Source organism: Diplotaxodon limnothrissa, linkage group LG5 (assembly GCF_057381915.1).
Source record: "Diplotaxodon limnothrissa isolate DT_005_m linkage group LG5, D_limnothrissa_male_GT1.1, whole genome shotgun sequence".
Lineage (NCBI taxonomy): Eukaryota > Metazoa > Chordata > Actinopteri > Cichliformes > Cichlidae > Diplotaxodon > Diplotaxodon limnothrissa.
In genome coordinates, this window is record NC_140600.1 from 29044317 (window position 1) to 29064301 (window position 19985).

At 40.7% G+C, this 19985-nt stretch overlaps 1 protein-coding gene across 1 annotated transcript in view; it reads right to left on the reverse strand.

Moving 5' to 3' along the window:
- Positions 1-10603, reverse strand: part of grip2b (glutamate receptor interacting protein 2b) — a 280202-nt gene extending 269599 nt beyond the window's left edge. The window contains exon 1 of the mRNA XM_085354483.1: positions 10549-10603. Coding sequence (XP_085210609.1) covers positions 10549-10603 — 55 coding nt within the window. The remainder of the gene's footprint in view (positions 1-10548) is intronic.
- Between the last annotated feature and the right edge of the window lie 9382 nt (positions 10604-19985).

Below are 19985 nucleotides of genomic sequence, written 5' to 3' on the forward strand. Positions count from 1 at the left end.
AGGCTGTGTAAAGATGCCCCAGAGACAATTCAGCACATAACAGCAGGGTGCAAGATGCTAGCAGGCAAGGCATACATGGAACGCCATAACCAAGTGGCCGGCATAGTGTACAGGAACATCTGTGCTGAGTATAACCTGGAAGTCCCGAGGTCAAAATGGGAGATACCCCCAAGGGTGGTGGAGAATGACCGAGCTAAGATCCTGTGGGACTTCCAGATACAGACGGACAAAATGGTGGTGGCTAACCAACCGGACATAGTGGTGGTAGACAAACAGAAGAAGACGGCCGTAGTGATCGATGTAGCGGTTCCGAATGACAGCAATATCAGGAAGAAGGAACACGAGAAGCTGGAGAAATACCAAGGGCTCAGAGAAGAGCTTGAGAGGATGTGGAGGGTGAAGGTAACGGTGGTCCCCGTGGTAATCGGAGCACTAGGTGCGGTGACTCCCAAGCTAGGCGAGTGGCTCCAGCAGATCCCGGGAACAACATCGGAGATCTCTGTCCAGAAGAGCGCAGTCCTGGGGACAGCTAAGATACTGCGCAGGACCCTCAAGCTCCCAGGCCTCTGGTAGAGGACCCGAGCTTGAAGGATAAACCGCCCGCAGGGACGTGCTGGGTGTTTACTTATATAACCCACATATATATATATATATATATATATATATATATATATATATATATATATATATATATATATATATATATATATATATATATATGTGTGTGTTCATAGAATACATACTATCAGTCAAACATGGTTTGCACCTTTCTGTATACTCAACACACACTTCAAAGAATAGCCAGCATAGTTTTCAAAGAATTTTTAAGAAAGGCATTCCTCTAACAAGAGCAACACTTGTCCCTAGGGATGGGTATCGTTTAGGTTTTATCCGATACCGGTGCCAAATCGGTACTTTTGAAACGGTGCTGGTGCTCAAATGGTGCTCAAACCGGTGCTTAAAGAATGGAGAACACAAAATTGGTCCAAAAACCTCTCATGTTCAGCTGTTTTTTGTAAAAATATAACAATGTTAGCCTTTTCTGCAGCTATGGGGCATATATGGTATCACTCTTGGCTGGAAGCAGTGCTTAAACAATGGAAAAAACACAAACTTTGTCCTAAACCTCTCATGTTTAACTGTTTTCCACTTTTTCTTTGGTCATTTTAGCCTTTTTAGCCAGGGTGAAGGGAGTATCTGCCATCAAACAAGAGGACAGCCGCATGTAGCTATGATGATGTTTGCTAGTTCACCTTACATGCATTAATGTAATAACGTGGTTAGCCTACTCAACGTAAATTAGCTACTCACGCAGAGAAGAACGGCTGCTGCCACCATCATCCGTCATCATTTCTGCTACACTGGCAGGGCTAGGGGCCAGGACTCTCCTCTTCGTGTTTTTGGGGGATGTTGCATAACAGGCAACCCACCCGCAGTAGATGTGCTCGGTGTGAGGTCTCGCAGCAAGCTATCAAATACAGCGCATTTCTGGGCTTTTAAAAAAAACGCTATGCGTCGCCAGGTGTTTCATCGGATTTGAGGTGTTACCTCCTTTGACAGTATCACAGTATCAGCTTAAAGCACTTGTTGCAGGCTGTTGAGTTTGCATATTTTGCTATGAAGTACAGCCAGACTTTTGACCGCTTCGCCTTGGATATTTTTAATCTGTAGCTCTGCTCTAACAGAACGTACGTACCTGGCCCCGCCTACTATCCTCGGAAACGTAAAATGATTGGCTAGAATCTAAAGTGTATCACAGTTCAGGAAAAAAAAGCACCGAAATAAAGCACCGAAATGTGCTCTGCTTTTTGGTCTGGTTACTACCGTTTATGTCAGAACCGGTGCCATCATGGCACCGGACACCGGTACCCATCCCTACTTGTCCCCACAGCAAATAGATTTTCTAAATAGATTTTATTGTTGCAAGAGTGCAAGATTTTATTGATAATGATTGATTATTGGTGCAAGAGTTAATACAGTTTAATTCTATACATTCTTCAAATGTATAGAACAGGGGTGGGGAACTCCAGGCCTCAAGGGCCGGTGACCTGCAGGTTTTAGATGTGTCCTTGATCCAACATAGCTGATTTAAATGGCTAAATGACCTCCTCAACATGTCTTGTTGTTGTGTTTGCACATCTCTGTTGCTTGTGGGGCTCGCACACAAGAATTTCACTCGCATGTGCTGTGCCAGTGTGCCTGCACATGTGATGTGACAATAAAAGTGATTTGATTTGATTTGATTTGATTTGATTTGATTTGAAGTTCTGCAGAGGCCTGGTAATGAACTAATCATTTGATTCAGGTGTGTTGACCCATGGTGATATCTAATACCTGCAGGGCACTGGCAGGGCTGGACTGGGACAAAAAATCGGGCCGGGCATTTTGACTAGAGACCGGCAACCATTATTATAGGAAAAGCCATAAAGCCTTTGAATGAAAACAAACGCTGTTGTGACAGTGATGTACACTGTCTTGTTGGTATATGTATGATGTCTATAGATTTTATAAAAACTGGTTGTAAGATTCAGATAATTACTTATTAAAAGCGAGATATTTTAAATGAGAATAAGAAAGAAAAGTATTTCTTTGTGCCCCCCTTTCCCTGTTGATGCCCTACCTGGCCCCCTGGCAAAACTTTGCTAGACCCGCCCCTGCACAGTTACCAGCTGTCAGCTACTTAGAAAAGGATCCTGGTGTTATTTGTCTCTCAGAAACAGTTCATAACTTCCCTTCAACTCATTCATGTCACCTGAAAGGTAAACCTGTTTCTCCATCACCTGTTCAGCTCTGATGATTCAGTAAGGACATCTCCTGGTTTCATCTTCATGTTTCCCTCTCAACAGATAACCAAACCAATATCATGACCAGCAGCTTTTACAGCTGTGGCTCCAGCAAACATCAGCTGATACTAGAAATTAATAAATAAATAAATTCTAACAACAGCTCATCAAGCTTAAACGTGCTGCTGTTGTATAGCGCGACATCCGCTGGTTTCTTCTTTTGGGCGCAAAGTGGGCGATAAACAAACAAGAGAGAAAAGTCAATCAACTGATCATTGATCAGTTTCATGATTGAAGTATAGCAACAGGAGAGAGAGGGGGAGAGAATGAGAGAAGAAGAGGCAGCTGTGCAGCATAAAGACACAGAACAACTCCAGCTTTGTGTCTTTTTCCATTCTAGCTGAAGTATGGGACAAACTGTGTTCATTCTCAGCTCAATACGAAACGCGTGATATTTTCTCTGAATACGGAACGATTCTGTTTTTTACGGGACGGTTGGCAATTCTACTAACTAACCTTATGAATAAAGTTCACTATCAGTAACATCAAAGCACCCACCCAGAAGTATAGAAACTCTGTCATGCTAGCTAGTGCGCAGTAGTTATTTTTACACATCGTCCAGCATCTGGCCAATCCACCACCTTTCATTGTTTATACTGTTACAAAAAAAAAAAAAAAAAACAACCATCGGCCCATAAAAACGAATAATCACCATCAGCCCGGTATGCCCGATGGCCAGTCCAGCTCTGGGCACCGGCCCTTGAGGCCTGGAGTTCCCATACCGTATGTATATATATATATATATAATGTTCTTCCTCTACACCCCCCCCCCCCAATTTTTGCACATGTCGAGGAGCGTGTCAGGCTACATTTCACTGTGTGTAATACTTGTATAACTATGCATGTGACAAATAAAGAACCTTGAACCTTGAACCACTGGTATAGAAAAATGCCAGTCTGTAATCTTTAACAACCATGATAAACAAACAACTCCAAGATATCTTCTCTTTTTATTCTCAAATGCACTTTTCTGTTGCCTTGTCTTGTATTTTGTGTCTGTTATGGTACATGATTTTAAAGAACAAGCACAATAATTTTCATCTATATCTTTGACATAATGTACAGATGAAACAGCGTTCTTCCTTTGTCTGCATGCTATCCTCAGTGTTGGGAAGGTTACTTTTAAAATGTACTCAATGAGAGTAACGTATTCTGAATACTTTGGATTACTTAATATATTATCATACTTTTTTACAACTACATAAATGAACTATTGCTGTGTGATTTATTACTATTACTGAAGGTTATTCGCCATACCATTTTTAATCTTAATATAAAATGAGTAACAGTAGGGTGGACATTAGGTAAAGCTGCACTTTTTCCAGCAATCTCGTATTGAAAACTATTCTGCACGTATATAAAATGAACCATAGTAAAGGGACCTCTGGCTAATACGTCGGGCTCGTGTCGGGCTCGTAACCGAAAACTAGCTTTACTTTGTAGTCCGGGTCAACTTTGCTAGCGAGAGACAGAGAGAGGCGTTGAAAGACTGCTCCATTGGAACTTATTGTTTCGGAGTGTGGGATTATAATACTATCTTATGCCATGTTATACCCCTAATTAAAGATTGTGAAATTATTATGTAGTTTTAGTTTGTAGTATTCTCCTGAATTAGGAGAAGGTGATAACTATTACAGTTATTAAACTGATTTGTATTACATTAGACTGCTGATTCAATGTGAATGAATGATATTGTTTATGATGCATTATACTGCTGAGTTATAAGAAATACTGTTTTCAGAGAGTCAGGACCTTGCTTTTTCTGATAGTAGAGGAGACAGAGAGCACATTCCACAGGAGACTTCACCCCCACCGTATGTTGAAGGCAGACAAAATATGGAGCCAAGGCTATAAGTCAGGCTCGCTAGAAGAATGTGAATGTTTAGGTTTTTACGACTAGGTGGGGGCCACTAGAGGCTATAAGAGTTTGAGTAATCCTACACCAGTTTGAGATTTGCTGTGACCCTCTGCATGCATGTCTCCCCATCCGGATGGTTTATGCTCATAAAGTGTTGAATCGTATGGAATAAAAGATTGTTGATTGAGCATTTATATACCGAGTATTGTCCTTCCTTCAGCCCAAAGATAGAAAGAATTGGGAGAATTTAACAGGAGGAAAACACGAACACAGTGTACAGTCGAGTCTTAATAGCTTACTTACAACTGGGCTCGTCAGGCACTCTTTTTGGCTGAAGTGGTTATTATTATATTTACATGCTTCCAGCTCCCGTTTCTGCTTGGTGACAACTCGTACTTTACTACTCTCCTTTTTCTCCCATTCTCCCTGCAGCATGGACTACACTGTCCATGAGGCTACATTCTTTAGGGGTATGCCTGTAACACTCTGCCTATTGCCTTCATATTAAATCAAATATTTCTTCACGTCATTTTGAGACGCGAGATTGAGACACAGACATTAGAGCCTCTTAATGCATGTTGTGTTTGGGTTTCCACCGGCGTGAAATTACAAAAAATAGAGAGGGCATAGCCTAACATATGAAACAGGAAAATACCGCCATGTAATCCATTTATTTCAACAAAGTAACTGTATTCTGAATACCACCTTTTTAAATGGTAACTGTAGCGGAATACAGTTACTCATAGTTTGTATTTTAACTACGTAACGGCGGTACATGTATTCCATTACTCCCCAACGCTGGCTATCCTGTCACTGAGCACTTGTTACAATGGGTGAATAGTTATAAGGTCTTAATAAACAGGCTTAAGTGTTCAGTGATGGACATATAACATGTATGTATGTCAATTACTGAAGGTACCACAGTTGCGCAAATGCAGAATTAGGGTTTCTATTCAGTTCAAACCTACAAAGGTGAATTTATATAGGCGCCTGGATGAGAAACAATGTCCCCCTTTAACCCAGTGGAAAACAGCCAAAATGAAAATGTGGAATAATAAAAGGTAAAAGAAAGAGTTCAGCAACAAGTAGCTACTAGTGTTGAGGGCGACCGTGGCTCAGGGGGTTGGGAAGCGTATCTGTAACCGCTTCTGTCAGTCTGCCCCAGGGCAGCTGTGGCTACAACTGTAGCTTGCCTCCACCAGTGTGTGAGAGTGAATGAATAATGGAATTGTAAAGCGCTTTGGGTGCCTTGAAAAGCGCTATATAAATCCAATCCATTATTATTGATAATTACATTTCTATCAGCATACAGATGAATTATCTTATGAAGCAAAACAGTTGAATCACAAATCATGCTACATTAGCCATCTACAATTTCCAGTTAGCAATTAAGCAGTTACCCTATTATCAAATGTTCAGCTGTTTGAAGCATCATGTAGTATTAAGTGCTGTTACATCTGTCAAAACTAAATAAATAAATAAATGAAAGTTATAATTAAATGCAAAAAATAAAGCAAAAAAACTTAAGCCTTACTCTGAACCATTAGATTTGTGGTGGGTACTACTTTTTTTCCCCATCTATAGTTTCATTTGGTAATTTCTACCAATATCTATAAATAAACATGCATGTCCATAATGTTAAGTGTTACTAGCACTTTCAGTGTCCATAGTGTACCATCTGACACATGCCAGTCTTTTTTTCCCTTATCTATCTCCTCCTCTTACATCCTGAGCTCCTCCTTTGCATGCCCCCTCAACTCCCCACCCATCAGTGATAACACAACTTAGCCTTATTAAAAGGCTTTTTGGGAGGTTGGAGCTCAATCACCAGCTCACAGTTTGTTACACATTCACACACACAGTGGCAGGCTTGCTCTCCACTAACCAGCACATTATTTGATCTTTTAGTCTCCTGATGAATGGGATCTCTTCCTTCAAACGATAAGCACTAGAAACCAGCCCTCTATCTTTCTCCTTGATGCTCTCCTCTGTTTTTATCCATTTCTTTCTTACAACATTCTCTGTCAGGTCTCTCTCTCTGTCTCTCTCTCTCTCTCTCTTTCTCTCTCTCCCTCTCTGACTCTCCTTTCATTTGGCTCTTTGTACCTTTCCTTCTCTTTGAGTCCTTCCCTCCATCTTTCATGCAGATCACAATCGCCATTATTATTTGAACCCTTAAATTTCTCCCCATCTCTGGCATGATGGATGGGTGTTGCATGCACAAACACTGCCCCCCTCTTTTCTCTCTACGGCACACACAAAAACACACACTCATACATGCTGACAGGCTTGCTTATCCATAATCTGTCCTTCTGCAGGGGAATGAGATGTTTTGATCAAACAGTTGTTACATGGTGGTGGGGAAGCTACTTATAAATGCATTACACAGTGGTCATTTCCTTTTAACTGCACAAAACACATGCACTCACACTCTTAAACCCACACAATGCAACACAATGGTTTATCCGAAAAAAGAAGTTACTGACTCCTTTCTATTTTTCCAACAACGCTTCTTGAACGTGAAGGGACTTATTTCAGTATAAATAAGTATAAATGCCTGTGAGACTTTTAATAGTTTTTATGCAGCCTGCTGATTTGAAATGATCATTAGTGAAACTGAAATATACATAAAAACATAAATGCGGCTGACAGCGGAAAATGACCTGACTGCTGAACCCTCTTGGATATGCCAGTTAATGTGAGCAAATGGTGATTTCTATGCATTCTAGCCCATGTTATTGATTCAGAAATTGCATACAGATTGTTTATGTACTGGAAAATACTACCATAGCAACACTTTCTGTCATCAGTCTCAGTAATGTAAACTCACTCTCATGTTCAAAAACCAGCTTCAGATGATGTGAGCTTTGCACTATGGCACATTGTCCTTCTGGAAACATTCATCGGGAAATGGGTATAAAGGGGTGGAGATGGTCATCAGCAATGTTCAGGTAGGCTGTATGGGTTAAACCAGCGGTTCCCAAACTTATTTTGCTAGGCCCCCCTTTGTTTTACAAGAAAAATGTTCAATGTGGGCGCCCCGTGCTAGCAGTGTCCAAGCGGGTTTTTTTGGGGGTTTTTTTTCCCTTTTCACCCCCCCCCCCCCCCCCACCCCTGCAATGACCCTGCCCCCCCCCCCCCCCCCCCCCCCCCCCTCCAGGGGGTGGGCCCCACACTTTGGGAACCTCTGGGTTAAACAATGCTAAGGGGTCCAAAGTATGCAAAACAAAATCCCCTACACCATTAGACCACCTCCACCAGCCTGTACCATTGATACATGAAAAGGTGGATTCATACTTTTATGTTTAGGTTTTATATGTATGTCAAATTCTGACCCAACCAGTCACATTGTCACACCAGAAATTAAACCCATGCAAGTTGCAATCTCAGTTTCCTGTTCAGGAGTGGCACCTGGTGCAGCCCTTCTGCTTTAAGGCTCAGCAAGTCATTCATTCAGAGATGCTCTTCTGCATACCTTGATCATGACAAGATGTTTTGTTTTGTTTTTCTTGTTAGCGTTACTTTCTTTTCTTTGCTCAAAGTTGTCTGGCCATTCTCTCCTGACCTCTGGCATCAACAAAGCATTTTTGTCTAGAGAACTGCCGCTCAAAAATACTGTCTCTTTTTCAGATGATTCTCTGTAAACCCTAGAGATGGTTGTGTGGGAAAATCCCAACAGATCAGCAGTTTCTGAAATACTTAGACCAGCTCCGTCTGACACCCTCAAAGTCACTTAAATTCCCTTTCTTCCCCCATTCTGTTTGAACTTCAGCACATCTTCTTGTCTGTTCAGGCCTACAGCTTTGTATGCATCTCTGAAAGACGACCTGATTGTGGCATATTTTACTTGTGTCCTGTTTGGACTATATCTTTGAAAGTGTTAATGTTATTTTGCCTTTTTGATATCTGCCCTTTATCAAGTAGATTTTTACCTGGCACATTTTGTCAACCCCCATATCTCATTCCCTCCCTCTAATATAACAAAATAAAATAAAACATTGAAGGCTGGTACAATAAGGGGCCTCAAACAGCCATTCATAGATCCATAAGGCACTTATCAATGAACAACAGTGTCACCAGCATACTAATGTAAAAGCTGCATCTCCTGCCCAATAAACACTAAGAGCACACAGCATTCTTCCACTATCTCCCTCCGTCCCTTGCACTTCTCTTTCACACACATCATAAACAAACACCGTCTTGCTCTGTGTTGCCCCATATTTCTTTTTCCTCACACTAATCTTGAAAAAACTCCACCTTTTTTCACTTGGTCTCTGTCTCACACCCATACAGTAAATAAAACCTTACACCCAACACAAACATAGGCACATACACACAAACTCTGGCATCTGTCCTGCCCATAAATTCTCACTTAGCTGTCCACTACCTCTCTTTCTTGCACTCACAAGTATGGGTTAAGTAAACAAGTAGAGGAGTCTCAAGAAAGCAAAAACAAAAAACACGTGTGCGAGGTTAGATGGTACATGGTCTGCTAGCACTCTTTAGGCACTTGCACACTTTCTGCAACTGTGATAGAATACATTAATGTCACTGTTCCATTAAAGGGATCAGACACAAAAATGTCTTCTGTGATTGCTAAACATGTAATCTTGAAAAAAAAAAAAAGAGCTAAGCAGACCACTACAAGAGCCTTAACTTTTTGTAAACTGGTTTTCAAAAAAGACCACATTAATAAAGTTGGCTTACAGTTTTTAAATTCACCCCAAAGATGCTGGATGTTTTCCAATTTTTTATGAACCTGACTTCAGGCAAGGGGGGATTTCTCATGTTGACACAAGAAACAGCCTGTTTAAAGTTAGAAGCTCCCTGGTGCTTAAAATTCGATTTTATGCTGCAGATTACTTTTTATTGGGAAAGATAAAACCATGAGGTCACACACATACAACTGACCATCCTGTTATGCACACACACCAGCATACGTACACACACACACACACACACACACACACACACACACACACACACACACACACACACAATATAATGGTATGTAACACTGAATTTTAATCCAAGTCAAATATGTGTCTTATTTAAAATAATACGCTAACAATATTAGCGTGTGTGTGTGTGTGTGTGTGTGTGTGTGTGTGTGTCTGTAAACACAAAAATGCCCAGAAAAGGGATGCAGAACATCTTTCTCTCTCTCTCTCATTCCACTGTCAGCACCATTCTGTCTCTATGTCACATGCAACATATACTTTCTCATCTGCGCGCATTCACTTCTTAGCTACATCACGCACGTGCACATTCTAGCTGACCAACATCATCACTGTCTGCCTTCTCCTGTGTTCATGCTGCAGGACCAGCACACTGCCTCTATGTGTTTGCGTGTCTGTGGGTCTCTCTCACTCGATTTCCCTCTATCTCTCTCTCACACACACATAAATGCGCACTAACACGCGCCCTGACCTGCCAGCATCAGTAGCCTCGCGCAATGTCTGCTGAAACGGCGGAACAAACCCGTGGTGACACGTGTGCGCACAGCGCGCAGCTCTAGCAGCCCGAGCGTATCCATGCACACACACACGCGCACACACAGTTAGTGAAGCTGCAGGTGCTTCTCAATCAACCCACAAAACGCAAACAACGCAACACACACACACACACACACACACACACACACACACACACTTCCAGTGATCCAGAAAAATCAGAGCACATGAAGCAGAAATCATAAAGATTCAAAGTGTCTCCAGAACCCAACTGCTCATATTTCAGCCCCAATTTAAACAGCAGGAAATCGTGCTGCCCGTGCGCAAACACACACACGCCCGCGCACTTGCTAGTGCAAACACACGCACACAGCAATTTGTTTTGTCTTCCTACCTTCCTCGTGCATCCGCTGCAGACAGAAAGTAAGGTTCCGCCGCCAACCCGGCATGGTGATGAGGAAGAGAGGTCTGGATAATGAAGAGGATGATGGTGATAATAATGAAGAGGAATGATGATGGGGGCAGTAGATCCTGTCCGGTGGAGGTGAGGGCAAGCAGTTAAGAGCAGCCACTGGCAATGTAGCGCTTTCCTCTTCCTTCTTGTTCTCTTCCCCCTTTCCTCTTCTTCTCCTACTTTCTCCTCTTATGTTTTCCCTCTTGTCTGACTGCCTGTAAACGGCGAGTAGCTGCAGCTCTCCCCGCAACGACCCCTCTGACAGTCCGTGTGACAGTCGGTCCCGCTGCGGCACCAGTGGTCTTTCTCTCTCTCTCTCTCTCTCTCATTCACTCTCACTCGGTTAATAGACTCCATTCACTCATCGCTTTAGTTCTTTCCTTATCTACTCCAAATGTGTCCTTGCTGTCTCCCCCTTTCTTTAATTTCACTGCCATCCTCTTTCTTGTTTCTCTCTTACTTGTTACTTTTCATATCAAAGGTTTGTATTTCCCCTCTTTGCTCACAAAGGAAAGAAAAAACATTTCCCCCTAGCAATTTACATAAAAGAAATAAATGAAATAATAAAATAGAAAAGTGGCTTTGATCACCATTTACCAAGTACTTTTTCAGTTTACATATACCAAAGCTGTACACTTTTATCTATATTGAGACTTTATGTATGTAAATACACATCTAAGCTCACACTGACCCTTAAAAGGAGCAGATGCTGATAGTTCAGTCATTAACTCATTCTGTGACTCCAAATTTTAAATGTTAAACCCATGTAAATGAAGCAATTCAGGAATAGGGAACATCATATAAGTGGATATAAAAGGCAGAGTTGAATTTCACACTCTATGCTCACGCAGTAGGTTTAAATTGTTGTAAATAGACTCAGGCTGAAATGGGGTGGAGCTACAGTATGCTGATAATTATGCGGATCTTCTGAGTTATTGTAAGGTTTTTTTGGCAACCATGGAGAGAAGTTGTGCTTCTCCTCTGCATCTGAATTTAAATCCCCTTCTCTACATGAAACAAGTATGTTCCATTTGCAAGACCATATGAACAAAACAAATTAGCAGCATTCTGACTCAGCAACTGCATTAATGTGGAAAAACAATAGCAGAACACAAATGCCTTTTCCGCTGCACTTAATTCTCTTCTCCTTTTAGTGAAAACGTCAAACTGCTGTTTACGGACTCCTGACATTTATGAAGTTCAAAAACATATAAATTGTAGAGAAAAACATTTTTGAAAACAAAATGAATTATGAAAACCATACATAGAAGAACAAATGCCTGATAAAAATCTAATTATCCCTCTCAGGCTCAAATTAAGTTTTTGTTGCTAATGCACAAAAGAATACCTGCAGTGGTACAGTGGGGCAAAAAAGTATTTAGTCAGCCACCGATTGTGCAAGTTCCCCCACTTAAAATGATGACAGAGCTCAGTAATTTGCACCAGAGGTACACTTCAACTGTGAGAGACAGAATGTGAAAAAAAAATCCATGAATTCACATGGTAGGATTTGTAAAGAATTTATTCGTAAATTAGGGTGGAAAATAAGTATTTGGTCACCTCAAACATGGAAAATCTCTGGCTCTCACAGACCTGTAACGTCTTCTGTAAGACGCTTTTCTGTCCCCCACTCGTTACCTGTATGAATGGCACCTGTTTGAACTCATCATCTGTATAAAAGACACCTGTCCACAGCCTCAAACAGTCAGACTCCAAACTCCGCCATGGCCAAGACCAAAGAGCTTTTGAAGGACACCAGGAAAAGTATTGTAGACCTGCACTGGGAAGAGTGAATCTACAATAGGCAAGCAGTTTGGTGTGAAAAAATCAACTGGGGGAGCAATCATCAGAAAATGGAAGACATACAAGACCACTGATAATCTCCCACGATCTGGGGCTCCATGCAAGATCTCATCCCGTGGGGTCAAAATGATCATGAGAACGGTGAGCAAAGATCCCAGAACCACACGGGGGGACCTGGTGAATGACCTGCAGAGAGCTGGGACCAAAGTAACAAAGGTCACCATCAGTAACACACTACAACGGCAGGGAATCAAATCCCGCAGTGCCAGACGTGTTCCGCTGCTGAAGCCAGTGCATGTCCAGGCCCGTCTGAAGTTTGCCAGAGAGCACATGGATGATACAGCAGAGGATTGGGAGAATGTCATGTGGTCAGATGAAACCAAAGTAGAACTTTTTGGTATAAACTCAACTCGTCGTGTTTGGAGGACGAAGAATACTGAGTTGCATCCTAAGAACACCATACCTACTGTGAAGCATGGGGGTGGAAACATCATGCTATGGGGCTGTTTTTCTGCCAAGGGGACAGGACGACTGATCCGTGTTAAGGACAGAATGAATGGGGCCATGTATCGTGAGATTTTGAGCCAAAACCTCCTTCCATCAGTGAGAACTCTGAAGATGAAACGAGGCTGGGTCTTCCAACATGATAATGATCCAAAACACACCGCCCGGGCAACAAAGGAGTGGCTCCGTAAGAAGCATTTGAAAGTCCTGGAGTGGCCTAGCCAGTCTCCAGACCTCAACCCCATAGAAAATCTGTGGCGGGAGTTGAAAGTCTGTTGCTCGGCGACAGCCCCAAAACATCACTGCTCTCGAGAAGATCTGCATGGAGGAATGGGCCAAAATACCAGCTACTGTGTGTGCAAACCTGGTAAAGACCTATAGTAAACGTTTGACCTCTGTTATTGCCAACAAAGGTTATGTTACAAAGTATTGAGTTGTATTTTTGTTATTGACCAAATACTTATTTTCCACCCTGATTTACGAATAAATTCTTTACAAATCCTACCATGTGGATTCATGGATTTTTTTTTCACATTCTGTCTCTCACAGTTGAAGTGTACCTCTGGTGCAAATTACTGACCTCCGTCATCATTTTAGGTGGGGGAACTTGCACAATCGGTGGCTGACTAAATACTTTTTTGCCCCACTGTACTTCTGAGTAAAAAAAACTTTTACTTGTTGCAAATCTGCAACGCCTGCCTTGAGAGGGTTAAGACCAAACTGTATAAGTTAAAAATTAGAATGACATTAATTCCAACATAACACATAACTACAGCTGACATTGTCTGCAAGTCATTGTGTAAAAGTGCCATCATGAGAAATAGCCAGGACAGTGGGTTATTATGTTCTTAAATGAACTCTGGGGTGTGGATTACATAAAGGGAACACTAAGTAAAGAAAAAACTGTCATCTGCATTAAATTGGTTCATTTTAAATGGGTTGTACTGGTCATTCCCAAATGAGCTCAACAGCAAATGTTTGCCAATACTGTTTCAAAAGTTTTTCATGCAGTTATAATGCATTAGCTTAATAACCCAAGTTTACACCACCACGTTGGTAGGCAAGATAGTAGAATTTCTAAAACCAGGAAACCATCAGTTTTGTTTTTCTAATAAAACAAATTAGGACTAATTAGAACTTTACTGGACTAAGTCATGTTTTATAATCTTGTTTTTGCTTTTTTCGGTTTTCATGTTTTCTTCCTTTTGTTTTTTGTAATGTCGATGTGTTTATCACATATTCTACTTTAAGAGATGCTGGTAGCCTTTGAGCAATGTAGCACAGCTTCTAAAACTTCCACAAAATCCCAATTCAAAAGCACAAGAGTTGTACTTCAGAATTTTATGGAATCTACAAACTGGCAAGCATCACTACGCAGCTACATCCCATTGTGACTGACCAGGCATGATGAGGTCAAAAAGTAAGCTCCATTTGATCTTCTTACTCAAGCTCTGTCACGCGTCTCTGTCTGTCAACTTTCACGTATACAAGCTAATGTGAATGCCTTTGATAGCTGTCCGAATCTGAGCGATTTTATTCTTTTTTGAATGATTTTTGTGTCTGGCCTCTATGTCCAACAGTCGAAGTTTAACAGAGTAGTTTAGGAACATATACAGTGTTCATCAGAGGAGAATTCTTCTACTTTTTTGGTGAGTGCTGTAACTAGTTGTTTTGTTGAGATTATACATCTGGTAATTTTGGGTAAATAAATTCCATAGTTAGCTGCTAATTTTGTAACATGTTTTCTCACTTTTCTGAATTGTACTCTATTGGGAATTCACGTATTTTGCATTTTATACTAAGTGATTCTGAGAGACAAAGATATTTGGTCACAAATTCAGGCTGACTCTACAAAAGTGCACACCACATTTTTAGAGCAGCATTTGAAGGAGCATTTAGCATCAGCTGTTTGTTAATTATCTTGAGATATTACCACTTGGTGGCACTGTAAACACACAACAAGCCAACAAATACAGAAATCGATATAAGTAACACAACAAAGCAACATCTGGTGATAAACATCAGGGAACACTAAACTCCATGCAAGCAGACATTCCTTTGGGGTTTCTATTTAACATGCTGCAAAGTCAGTGTCTTGGTATTTACAGTATTTTGCTAAATTATGATGTTAGAACTTTCATTTTCTATAACTCTACTGTCACTGTTTACTAAAGCAGTCCCAGTGGCACTTCAGTGTACATCAGTCTGACCATACACAAAAGGGTAGAACATTCGTTTCTCACTTTTTTGATGAAGATGTTCACCATTACAAACTGAACAACGAGCAAAACTGAATATGTGCTTTCAGTAGTTAAAATTGTGGTTTTATGAAATTTATTCTAAAATGTTAAATGACACAAACTGTCAAGCACAATATCAACCCCATATTGCATTTGTCCTTGAATGTATCACAGTGTCTCAAAGAAAAAGACATCACAACTCACTTCTGATATGACATCATGTACTTAATAGTTACAAAGAGCTGCAAGGTTGAGCTGGCAGTTTTGTTCCTGACTTTTTTTTTTTAATTTTATAACAATAACATATACTTGCAAGAAGGACTTAGATATGCAAACAGAATAACTTACCTTTCACCCTATGACACCTGGGATAGGCTCCATTGAAAATGATGTTACTTCTCTGCTTCTGTAAGGCAAGGATGAACAGGATTATCAATCCACAAAATCTGGCAGATGAAGGATAAACAGATCAAACTCAAATTGGCAAGAATTTACAAACCATGAAAGCTTTACATTGGTTACAACATTTGACTACAGACAGGCTAACAATCACCAGTCTATTATGGGTCAAAAGTCAATTAATAGAGTTTTATTCACAAGTTCATGTAAGTAAGTAAGTAAGTAAGAAAGACTGACCATATAGATGCAGTCTCAGAACTTTGGTTTGGTTTTCCTATGGATCACTTACATGTAGGCCTGTGTATTAAACTAGTTTTAAATTACCACTCTAGCAGAAGTTATGTTAAACAAATGTCATATTTTGACCCGTCACTCTTGCTAAACCTTCGTTATCTCTTTCTTCATCTTTTTTCACCTATTCTGACAGCAAGGCTTGCTTTCTTTCAGCAAGGAGAGTTTCCACAGTTTCACAGTCCAGCAGCGTGTAGCTCAGACTACACTTGTTACGGCCTGAAAAGGCCACTACTTACTGACTGGGATAAATTCTTGTACAATCAATGTGTCTGAAGAATGAGGTGATTTTTGAGTGTGCCTGAAACACAACGCTCAAAGTGAAAAGGACACTGTGGATTAAGCTGAGGGTTGTTTGGTGGAAGAGTGCGGCCTCTTGTGGTTAGTCAGTAGTGATGCAGTGCAATTTGTCCATCTGCAATACTGTGTAATGTAAGTGAAGTCACTGATCCATGTATTACCTGCTACACAAAGTGCTGACTTAATCAAATTAACAGAATGCACATGCGCACTCTCTAAAACAACTTCTCCTTGCCGCAGTGTTGACTCTCAACACATTTCCTACACATTCTCACCTACAGCTCAATCTCTCTCTGTTTCTCTAACTCTTAGATAACAATAGCCCAGCAGAGGATATGCCTTCACTTCCCTAATGACAGACTTTACAGAAAGGGCAGTTTTAAAGTGGGCACCTTTGCTGAGCAGTGCTTAAATGCCAACACACTCCCTGCTTTCTCTAACATACATAGATGATGTTATCTATGTTTAAAAGGAAAATTGAATAGGTTGGAATGTAAAACCAATAAGAACAGCAATTGGTCTAATAAGCCAATGTGTACAATGAAATAACCTGCTGACATAATACAGAAAATAAGGCATATAACAACAGTGAAGTTGATAATGTGCAGGTCAGCAGAACTTTTGACATTAACACAACTACAGCAGAGATGCAGTGTGGGCAAAATGTACAAAGCAGGATTAGGCTGGTTTGTGTAAATCACAGCTGCCATACTGTGATAAGGTGGAATAGTCCCGAAACGAAAAGAATAAAAATATTCTTTATTTTGGCAAGGCCTATCTACATGGATTGCAGGTTCTGAAGGTACTTTAAATCAGAAAGTCTATCATCTCTCATTATGGAAATCTGAAATCAATTGATTTACACCTAAGCAGGTTTTCTTTCCAGGGTTTTAATTTGCCTTTGCAAAGGGATCAAACAACAATTTAGAGCGCAGCAGCAGTCTGCGTGGGTTTAGACAAAGAATAATAACATGCACAGAATAATTTATTGACACAAGTTATCTACTTGGCGTGGTCACAGAGCAGAGTCAGAACATTCTGTGCAAAAGATAACTTGTACAGTTGAGCATATCTTGTATTAAAAGATCATATGGAGACAAAACATGATACTATGGAAGTTTCTTTTCAGTTAGGTCACCTTGGCACTGAGAAGAGCATAATCTTATCATTTTCCATTACTCTCCTCCTTTTTTGATCATTCATTGATCACACAAGTGCATTTACACATATGGCACAAACAACAGACGTAAAAATCTAGACAGGTTTATTCTAGGTCATTGCTGTGTGTCATACAGAAAGCATGTTGCTGTTTTTACGTGGAATAGGCATCGTAAGAATGTAACAATGGTTATGAGAAACAAAGTAGAGACAAAACATCAATAAATAGTATTGGAGTACTCTACTCCTGACTGGATTATAAGTAGGGACCCAGTCAGGAGTAGAGTACAATTCAGGCTATCACTCAGAATCAGGTGTGACTCACTGGAACCAACCGAGCTAACCGTCAATCAAGCTCAGATGAGATCCTCATTCTGCATCTTGTCTTTCATACATAGTGGTGTCTGCTTTTTTGCCAGACTTAGGTATGCATATATAAGACATATCAGGACATTAATCACTTAGTTCATCCATGACGCACACAGGTAAATCATTCTATCACACCTTGCTGCTCTGTCGCAATAAAGTCGTACCTAAACACACGTCATTCCTCACACACAACGACCAGATTTTGATACATCAAAAATGTTCAAGTGTGTGTGTGTGTTAGCTGCACATTTATGTTCTCACTCAAACAAACTTGTTATAGTAAAGCAAAGAGTTTGTAGTACTGTTTCTCAAAGTCCCCATCTTCTCCCATAGAGGTATAAAGAATAAGGGTACAATTGCTCTCAATGGGTGTGTGTGCATTTTGTAATTAGTTTGTCTAGCTATTTCTGTTTTAACTTTGCTGTTTTCAGTTAGTCTGTAAATGCTTTGTTTTTGTGTTTTTTTTTAATGATTATGCTATGGAGGGCACACACAGGCAAAATTTAAAGAAACTCAGTATAGGTATTACAATTAAAATACTGAACCTTTGGCTGTCTCATAGTCTTGTAGACGTCTAAACTCTCAGTAAACATGTGCATCAAACCCTCATCATGTAAGTTGTATTTTTTTTTTACCAAACTAACATATATTAAAACTATGAATATATCCTTTATGAATTATTTAGTTTAGTTTTAGTGAAATCTAACTACCATAGAGTGTGTGATGGATCTTTTTTTTGGCCTCCTAAATAGGTCACTTATCTTACCAGCTGTGAGTCTACATTGGTAAGACAATAATAGTTGACTGGGGACAAAAATGTGTGTGTGTGTGTGTGTGTGTGTGTGTGTGTGTGTGTGTGTGTGTGTGTGTGTGTGTGTGTGTGTGTGTGCGAGAGAGAGAGAGAGAGAGAGAGAGAGAGAGAGGCTCAAACCCTCCAGGTTTAACTACATTGAGGTCCTCAGAGGTCAAAATAATCTGATACCCCAGCACAATAAATCATAGCTTATTAAAAATATCTGACAGCAGGCAAAAGGCGAAATGCATATTTAAATTTAGATTTCCTCTAATTCATTATTACATGCAAGTGATAAAGTAAAACTTTCTCATACTGTGTGTCCTGACGGCCGGACAGAGTGAAAACGGAGCTGTGGAGGAGTTAGAGAGACCGAATTTGTCTTTAAGGTAGGGAATAGCTTATAAGTGTGAACATAGGCTATATGCTATCATCTGTGTGTGCTGTGGGTGTGGTGCTATCAACTTAAGGAGTCACCTGAGGCAGAGTAGGTTCGAGTTTGTCCTGTGCCTCCCCCCAGTTTTGCCATCCTTGTAATCAACAGTGTTGTCTGTGTTGGAGCAGTCCTTAGCTCAGATGTTTGGGTCAAATCATTCTGTTTTCTTCTCCAGCCAGGAGCTTGACGCTTGGTTAGGGCTGCCATTTGGAGGTTTTTTTTTTCATTTTCATTTTCTCCTTTTCCTTCTGCTAGACTTTGAGGTTGATCTTAACATGAACAACATCATGCCTGACCTCCTCTAGTTGGCCTCTTTCCAAGAAATACAACTAATCTCTGAGGCCATCTCCCCTCAGAGATTATGAAAAAACTGTTTCTCACGTGGGTTTCTGAGGTAGTAATCTCATTGCTCAGGTCTACAGGGCGGTCAGTCGTAACGTCTGTAGTGAACACTGAACTCAGTTGAATATAACATTTTTGAAGAGACTCATCATCCTTTTTTTTTTTTTTGCATGGAGTCAATTGGAGCCCTCCACTTCAACCATATGAGGGACAGCTGAAGGGTCTCCACATCGCTGTTGGGTGTGCTGGGCTATGGTACAAAAGGCGAAGGAAGGTCAGGGAGGTTTCTGATAAATCAGCTTGTTGATGTAAAACTCCCTGTGGTCAATTATCAGTCAGTAGAAGGATCTACCGGTGTGGCTCCGTGCCATCTCTGTTGGTAGTGGTGGAAGTCAAGCAGGTGTAGCCACTGGAAGGGCTTTGACACACTGAGGCTCTAAGGATAAAAACAAGAATTGTTGTGAGTGGATTTATCTGTTTTATCATTTTCCTTTTATAATTATTATTATTTATTATTATTTAATTATTATTATTTTTTCACCTCGTCAGGCCAGGACTCCACAGTATATTTAAACCTACAGGCCAGTGGACACTCTTTCAAGGATGAGGATGTACACATTCTGGACAGGGAGGAACGCTAGTTTGAGCGAGGAGTAGAGGAGGCCATTTAAGTCAAAAGGGAAAGACCATCTTTGAATCGAGGAGGGGGCCTAAGGGTACATCTTTCGCCATCTTACAATGC